General features: G+C 48.6%; 1 protein-coding gene across 4 annotated transcripts; it reads left to right on the plus strand.

The window, feature by feature from the left end:
• Positions 1-279: 279 nt before the first annotated feature.
• On the plus strand, positions 280-7,791 carry IL37 (interleukin 37). 4 transcript variants are annotated; one of them, XM_046660005.1, is made up of 6 exons: positions 289-410; positions 1,626-1,756; positions 3,229-3,291; positions 6,474-6,593; positions 6,974-7,116; positions 7,355-7,791. In XM_046660005.1, exons 1-6 carry the CDS (start codon positions 304-306, stop codon positions 7,601-7,603), a joined length of 813 nt encoding a protein of 270 aa, XP_046515961.1. In that variant the 5' UTR covers positions 289-303; the 3' UTR covers positions 7,604-7,791. The 4 variants fall into 4 exon arrangements, with proteins under 4 accessions (XP_046515964.1, XP_046515961.1, XP_046515962.1 ...); XM_046660007.1 differs by having other exon boundaries at positions 334-410; positions 1,622-1,756; XM_046660006.1 differs by lacking the exon at positions 3,229-3,291.
• The last annotated feature ends 706 nt before the right edge of the window (positions 7,792-8,497 follow it).

Below are 8,497 nucleotides of genomic sequence, written 5' to 3' on the forward strand. Positions count from 1 at the left end.
TCCCCTTTCCTTTCAATCATGACTCTTTCCTACACCTTTGCTGTTGGCCTGGACTTGCATCCACACAGTCTATCTCGAGTGCCTTGAAATGTGTTGAATGGATGTGGTACCGTCCTTGGCAGAGTGACACTACCCTACAGGAATTTGTTTATGCTAGAATTTGTTTACAGTTCCATACACTATCCCTTGCTGTGGAAAATGACAGGCAATGAGTGATGGCTGATAATCTAAGATGCTGTTTTTATTGGTTAAAGGAATGCTGCTGTTGCATTTGCATTTACATTCCCGAACTGACTACTTAAAATGAGGACCAGACCTGGCCCCTCTAGATCAGAGATCACAGAGCAGAAGACGAACAGAGCTCCAGGACCCCAAGACAGAGCCACAAACTGTGGCGATCCCTGGCCCAGGTAGGTGGTTCTGCCCAGACATCTCTTGTTCTGATGTCCTGTGTCTGCCAAATTCTCTGCCTTCTCAAGTGCCACCCATTCTCTGTGTCCCTTGACACAAAGGTCATTGTGCTTTATGGATTTGGGGGATGCAGCCTAACAACAAACAACTTAAAATCAAATAGTAGATATTTATGCCCTTAAAGATCCATCAGGTCTCCCCACTCCCCAGAGCTGCTTGGTGGTCATCCTCTCCTTTGCTCACTGCCCTTGCTGCCAAGCCCTGGATCCCTTCTTTATCATTTTTATTTTTTGAAAACCATGTAGTTCTCTTTGTCTCACTCCTAAGCCATTCTCAAAGGATTGGGTTTCTACAAAAATTGCCCATCTCTGCAACCTTAAAAGTGGTGTGACCCTTGAAAAGTCACTTACGTTCAGGTTTTTCATCCATAAAGTGGGAATAACAATTCTTGCCCCACTTCCCTCACTATATTGTCCTGAACTAATGTTGGGGAAAGTTTTCTGTGAACTGAGTGAGATGTGCAGAATTAGGGGGTGTTTAGAAATCTCTTCTCTAACCCCTCCAACTAAAGGACCTTGTGTCAGCCCTGCCCCAAGACATTAGGAGCTGAGCCTTCTGGGACCTTTTGAGGCTTAGTTTCCATGACAAGAGGCTGCAAAGAAACTGCCTTCCTTTGAAAAGATTAGACTACAGCAGAGGGTCAGCAAACTTTTTCTGTAAAGGTTGAGACAGTCAGCATTATAGCATTTGCTGGCCACATGATCTCTCTTTAAATTACTCATCCTTGCTGTTGTATCTGGAGAGTAGCCATAGACAACATGTAAACAAGGGCATGGCTATGTTCCAATAAAACTTTATTTAAAAAACCGGCAGTGGGACAGATTTGGCCTGTGGGCCACAGTTTCCAGCCCGAGGACTAGAGCAATACACTTTGAAATTTTTATTTCATTTTTATAAAATGTTGGCAAGATCCATAAAAATGACATCATGACCCTTAATGCATTGTGACCCACAGTTTGGAAAACATTGCTTTGGAGAGGCAAAGATCAAAGAAGGAGTGATAGACAGAAAAGCATGGTCCAGCCCTGCGAGCTTTCCTGGATGCAAATGTTTCCAAGCAGAGAGCAAGGCCGGCAGCCTGTTCTTCACTCGGGTCCAGCAAGGTTTCCTGGGGTCAGAAGGTGCCATAACCAAACTCCTTCTTGTCTAGTCAGGTCCTATCCTTCATCAAGGTTCCTGTTGAGTCATTTCATCCCACTGAAAATGTCCTTTTTGGAGGAGAATTCAGGTGTGAAAACGGACTCTGAAGACTGGGAAAGAGATGAATCCCAGTCCTGCTCAGAAGGTAAGATTCTTGTGCTAATCCCTATGAGGGCCAAAAAGTAATTCCTAAAGCAGGACTTTGTTAGGCGCTGTGCATAGACCGGTTCCTCTCTGCTGACTTTGCCTGATAAACGAGCTTTGAGAACTTCGAAGCGAATTAGACAAGAGAAATCCTTGTAGAAAAAATGAAGTTTTGCCACAGGTACCCAGGTACAGTAGGTGGTAGATCTTTACCCAAAGTTTTGGGATTTTGAAGACTTGAAATACCAACTGGATGATTTTGAATCCTCCAAGTGTATCTCTTTGCTCTTAGCCTGCCCAGGCAGAGGAGAAGGTCCTGGGGCAGAAGGGGTTGTCTGAGTCTAGGTTGGAAAAATGACCCCAGCTCAGAGCTTCTTAGTGCTCTGTGGGCAAGGCACTTGGTCGTTGGCTCAAGAGGGACAGTAACAGGAGGTTTTTGACGCAAATGACTGTCTAATGCATGGAGTGTGAAGGGAGTGGCCTGTAACATGCCAGAGCCAAACCCCTAAGCTTTCAACTCACACATGGCAATCAGAGTTCCAAAACTAAAAATCAGGACATTAGTCTGAGAAATGTGGATCTTCTAACAGTAACAAGAGAATGGTTTTGAACCAGCCCTGCTCCTGGAACAGGAGCTATGTGGTGGCCACCATGCTCATTCTGTCCCTGAGGCAGTGGGGAGTGGACACTGCGAGGGCAAAGACACAAGATTCTGTAATTTCCCAATGCCAGGGAACTTCAAATGGTATATTGAGACCATGTCCTCATTCTGCCTCTGTTTGTTGGTGCATGGGAGGCGAAGGCGCTTCTTCCTGCTTCCAACACGATCCTTGAGAATCTTCTGTCTTGCCTGGGGCTGGGGTAGCTCCACCTTCCCCCCAACCTTCCCCACCAAGGTGCAGTCCTCCTGCTTCTTCGAGGCATAGACTGTCAGAGCTGGAGGGACAGATGGGGAAAATGAGGCTCAGAGCGGTGAGATGCGGAATTCTCTCAGGCAGCCAAGCAAAGCCAAGACTGGGTAGAACTTTCACACCAGAGCACAAGTTCTTCCATAGGTTCTCTGTGCTCTCAGGGTACAAAAGTTGTTTGGATTATGAACAGGGATTTCATTCAGGCATTTCTCAAACTTAATCTTTTATCAGGCAGAATCCTCCAGATTATTCTCAAGGGCAATGTATACTATCCCCTTGAATTAATGCAATGCAATATTTACTAATTAATGCAATAACTGTGTTTCTAATAAGTAAGGGCGCTAGGAAATTCTGCATTCAGAAACTCAGTTAGCTCTATGTTAGCTCTGTTTCCCACCTTTCTTGATCAGGGAAGCTATTTTTAATGTCATTACTGTCTCTCTGCTTTAGTGTTTCTCAAAACACACAAAAAAGAAGTAAGGCATTAAATGGCCCCTCTGATTCTCCTAAATCCCTGGAAAATTCAAGTTTCATGAGCTAAACTCACTGTCTCTGATTCCAGACCCAGCCAGAAGCCCCCTGGGGCCAGGCCCGAGCCTTACCTCCATGAGTTCTGCACACTCGTGTAAGGACCCTGGGTGGACGACGAGGGTGGCCGAGAGGCGAGGGTGGGATGGGGGATGGTGCCACTGGGCTTTCTTAGAGGAGAGGGAGAATCAGAGAGTGGGGACACCTAAGAGTGCTGGGATGGGCTGAGGCTTTTCGTTTGTAGAAGCAAATCTCAGGAGGTTTGGTAAGACATAAGCTCATGGTGGGCCTCTGCCTTTCCTGAGAGGTGCAGGTAATACATATCTGCTGAGTGGCACAGAAGAAAGGTTTCGAGCCTGGGAACCTTCCAAATGCTTCTTTGGACCATTACCAAGAGGCTGCCAAACCTGACCTCCTCACAAAGCTTATGAAAAACAGAAACTTGGCCAGCAGGGGGCGCACAGGAAACCCACACCACTGAGTGCCGGGGTGGCCACGCACTGAGTTAGAACCCTTCTCACAGGCTCCCGTGTGAACCTCACATTAACCCCAGAAGCAAATTGTTAAGATCACTTTTCAGGAGCAGAAACTGAGGAACAGAGAGAGGCTACCTGACCCAGGTGACACAGATAGTAAGCAACAGATGCTAGAATTTAAAGGTACTATAACCTCTGTCTGTCTGTCAGGTTTAAGGCTCCCCTGTCACCACTCTCTGCACAGGGCAGAGTCAGGAGACCTCAGCCTGAGTCCCAGCTCTACTGCAGGCCAGTGTGTGAACACCAGGCCTTACTTTCCTCCCAGGTAAATGGCAGTAAGTGCCATTTTAAGATGGCATGCATAAGATGAGGTGCACATGGGTGCCTGGCCCACTCCCGCGTCTCTGTGAGGAGAGGCTGCTTCACTGCTGCCACTGTTGCTGTTGCTGCAATTGCTTTGGTTGGTTTTGGTCTTGTAGGTAGGAGGTTTCTGACTCCTGATCTGCGCTGTACCCCATTGGGGTGGAACCAACCACACATTCCTGTCTGTCGGCCCAATTCACATTTCTCCTTGTCAGGGCTGTGATCCCCCTCAAATCTGGGAGCAGAGGTTCTTAATGTGTCGTCCTTGGACCAGAAGCAGCACCAGCTCCTGGAAATTTGTTGGGAATGCAAATTCTCTGGCTCTACCACAGACTTCCTACATCAGAAATGGGGGTTTGAGGCTCAAGAGTTTGTGTTTTAACAAGCTATATGGTTATTGTCATGCACAGAAAAGAGAGAACCACTGCCCTACAGAAAAAATTTCCAGCACCTTAAAACTGCTTGCACCTCTACTGTGGCCTTGAGAAGGAAGTTTAAAGAAGGTATTTGGGGTCAGGAATAACGTGAGAGGATACTAGTTAAGAGGATACTGCGCAAGCCTGAGTGTGAGATGATGGGGGCCCAAGTCAAGGTTTGATGGGAGGGAAACAGGAGTAAAAGACAAACAGATTTAGGAAATATTTAAAAGGTAAAAAAGCACATTGCTAGTACTAGAAATGCAACTTATATAGCACGTCTTGGTCTCACCCTGAGCCAACTGAATCAAAATCTCAGGGGTGTGGGGCCCAGGCATCCATGGCCTTCACCTACCGGGTGGTTTCCAGTGTACAGCCAAGGCTGAGAACCACAGCCTCAGACCGTGCCAAAGAGTGGTCCTTAGACCAGCAACATCCACAGCACCTGGAGCTCATAGAAAGGCAGAGTCTGCAGGTGTGGTTAATGTTTGAGAAGTTAAAAGGCTTAGAGTTAATATAATTCAATGATTCTGAATCAACTGGTACCTGAGCCATGAAGTCAGAACGTCTGGGGGTGGGCCCCAGAAGAGCTCCCAAGGAGACTCTAAGGTAAGCCGGGGCTGAGGACTATGGATCTCATCTGACCCCATATCATTGTTGAGTTACTTAGGATCTCACCTGGCCGTAAACACCAAGTGGCCATGATGCTTGGGGCACTAGGCTGGGGCTGAGGAGATCATGGGCAAGTCAGACAGGGGACCTGCTCCTTGGGAGCTTACAGTGCTGTAGGGAGATAAGACAAGGACACCAACACCTGTGCTACAGGATGAATGCACAGAGCTGTGGCAGCCCAGAGAGGAAGCCATCCCATGCAGAAGGGGCTGAGGAGGGCTTCAGGGAGGAGGTGGCAGGAGAGCCAGTGTTACAGGAGTCATCCCCCCAAACTCAGGGCAGAAGGAGACCAGGAGGACATTCCAAGCTGAGAGAGCAGCCGGAGGCCTTGTGCTAACTGCACGGGAGGAGAATGAGACTTTAGATTTCATCCCTACATGATAATTGCCTATCACAGATAGCTATATTATAGAATCACTTGGCGCAGTGGTCACCGTATTATCATATTTGACATTTTGCAACCACCCATCCGTGACAGTGATTGGCCCACATGTGGGCTCCTGCCTTCCATCAAACAAGTGCCTGAGCTCCTTACTGAGGGGCAGGTCACCTACCCAATCAGAGGCCCAGTGGGGAAGATTCCCTGTGTAGGACCCCACCTCTAGGCAGGAATGGCCTGAATGCACTCCTAGGAGCCATGCCCTGGGAAATCCCACAGTCGTTGCTGTGGCTGGTCCTGCCTGTTCAAAGAGGTTCCCCCAGGGCCAGGTGCAAGCCTTCCAGGTTTTGAAGGAGCCCCTGCAGTGCCAGCTCACTCTTGCATGACGCTGGGCTCCTGGGCGCTTCCTGTCTCCATCTCTCACTGCCTACTCTTCCACTGACCCTCCATTGGCCCCGTCAGTGCAGGGATCTGTCCAACCCTAGGCATTGCTGATGGCATGATGGCACCACTGAGAGGGTGCAAGAAAGAGGGTTAAGAAGAATGGTGATTAACAGCTACTGAGTCCTTTCAATAGCTCAGGCACCTGGCTAAGTTACTCTTTTGAGTAAGCATTTTAATCCTCCCAACACCCCTCTCAGGGAGGTGCTATTACTACCCCCATTTCACAGAGGAGGACATTGAGGTTTGGAGAGATTTAGTAACTTGTCCTGGGTCCTAAAGCAGCAAGTGACAGAGCTTGGATTTGAACCCATCTGTCAAAATTGGGAACCCATGTGTTCACATACATGCTAAATTGCTTGTCCTGAGCAAGGCAGAAAGCTTCGGGGTGGGAGAAATCTTCAGTGGGCTGTGATGTCCAAGCCCACAGGCAGGGTGGAGAGTTGGGGCTGGGGCTCTTGGGGATGGGCTAGAAAGGATTGAGTTTTCTGTTCCCTATGAGAAGTGTTGATATCTGGTTATATTGATCTAGCTCCAAAAGTGACGGCCAAAGCCCCGGAGAAATTCAGCATTTATGACCATGATCACAAAGTATTGGTCCTAGACTGCGGGATCCTCAGAGCAGTTCCGGATAGACCCTACATCCTCCCAGGTGACTCTCAGTCTCAGCTGTGGTTTCTGTCCCCCCTCAGCTGGGGTAAGGCCTTCCTCTGAGAGGCGCAGCTCAGGCTGTACCATGCCTCCAGCTCCAGCAGGTGGTGGGCAGCAGCAGGGCAGAAGAGCTCCAGAGACCACTAGGGATTGCATGCAGATTGTGTAACAACGGCCAGATGTGAGGGGGGTCTTTCTAGAAGGGCTGGCAGAAAGAAGGAGCCAGACTGTGGAGGAAGAGGAGGCTTGGACGAGAGTGAAGGAGGCAGCTTTGATCACAGAGCCAATGGGGGACGATTATGCATCATGCCTAAAACCCTGGCAGACAAGAGGGCCTTTTCCCTGCTCTGAGGACAGACCCATTTCTCTGTCTTTTCCCAGAGACCTTCTTTGTACTAGCTTCCCACTTGAGCTCAGCCTGTGAAGAGAAAGGAAGTCCAATTCTCCTGGCAGTCTCTAAAGGAGAGCTCTGTCTCTGCTGTGAGAAGGACAAAGGACAAAGCAAGCCATCCCTTCAGCTGAAGGTGAGCTTCCAGTTCAATTTCCTTTCCCTCAGCCACCCCAAAGTGGAAGGCCAAGATCCTCAACACCTCTCACTCTCCACAAAGTCTTATCTTGGCCAATATAACAGGAGCATCCTCGCTTCTGGAAGCACTGGGTAGAAGAGGTTCCTGCCCTCCTTTTTGGTTCTGTGCTCCAAGAGCACACATGCTGGGTTTTCTCTCAAAGACTGCTGTCTGATTAATCTCTTTTACCTCATAGAAGAAAAAACTGACTGACTTGGCTACCGAGAAGGAACAAGCACGTCGACCGTTCATCTTTTATAGGGCTGAGGTGGGCTCCAAGAACACACTGGAGTCAGTCACCCACCCTGGATGGTTCATTTGCACCTCCTGCAATTCTGGTGAACCTGTTGGAATGACAGATATTCTTGGGAAAAGGGAACACACTGAGTTTTCATTCCGGCGAGTTCACAAAGCTGAAATGAGCCCCACTGAGGCCACTGAGTAGAAAACTGCCCTATGCAATGCCTTCCTGTACTTTCCTCTCTCACACCAAACGCAGAAGAATGTGGAGCCTACTTGTTAACGTTTTTCATTTCTCATTAGTACTTTGAGAATTCATGTCTTTAGGTCATAGATAAAATGATTGAGTAATTGTAGAGTTCTTAGATGAAATAAAGTTCTGGTTGGAATGAGCCCGGCTTCTGCTCGTGTGCTGCTTCCTGAACTGTCAGTCATCCATAGGCTGTGGCATTTGCAGGATTTAGCCAAGCAGAGCCTGAACTTGCCATGGGAAGGAGCGGCTGCACTGATGCTATGCTCTAGAATTAGCCATTCTTACTGGTGTTTGACATGAGCTGAGGGGTTGACCCTGAAGTAGAAGTGCATTGATGTTGTTTAGTCTGTCTCTAGCGTCCAGTGTGACAAGAAGAAAAGCAACAGCAAGTCACCATCTAGCCAAGTGATAAGTGGAAAAGGGTAGGGTGGGTCTCAGACAAGGAGCAGGGTGACCCAAATGTGGGAGAGGCACAGAGACAAGGAATCTGAGTCAAGTGACAGTTAGGAGACCAGAGATCTGGTGAGCAGCCAGTCGGCCTCTGAGAGGTCTGTCAACAAGGGCAAGGTCCATTGCTAAGCTGGGCATAGATCCGAGAAAAGGGTGATGGGCAGGCTGGCCAGACAGAAACCCAGGACCTGGAAGCAGAGCGAGGGGTGAGGAGAGGGAGAGGCTTGGGAATTAGTTGTGTACTAGTTACGGTTCTTCAGTTACAAGCAGCTATAATTGATTCAGGACTACTTAAGCAAAAAGTATACCAAAACAGGGGCTGGCCCAGTGATGTAGTGCTTAAGTTCCTGTGCTCTGCTTCAGTGGCCTGGGGTTTGTGGGCCCGGGTCCTGGGTG

This window comes from Equus quagga, chromosome 5 (genome assembly GCF_021613505.1).
Source record: "Equus quagga isolate Etosha38 chromosome 5, UCLA_HA_Equagga_1.0, whole genome shotgun sequence".
Lineage (NCBI taxonomy): Eukaryota > Metazoa > Chordata > Mammalia > Perissodactyla > Equidae > Equus > Equus quagga.

Coding starts and splice junctions, on each gene's coding strand:
- IL37 (XM_046660005.1), top strand. CDS start 304: ATGAGGACCAGACCTGGCCCCTCTAGATCAGAGATCACAGAGCAGAAG. Junction 411..1,625: donor TGTGGCGATCCCTGGCCCAG/GTAGGTGGTTCT, acceptor TTGTCTAGTCAG/GTCCTATCCTTCATCAAGGT. Junction 1,757..3,228: donor ATCCCAGTCCTGCTCAGAAG/GTAAGATTCTTG, acceptor CTCTGATTCCAG/ACCCAGCCAGAAGCCCCCTG.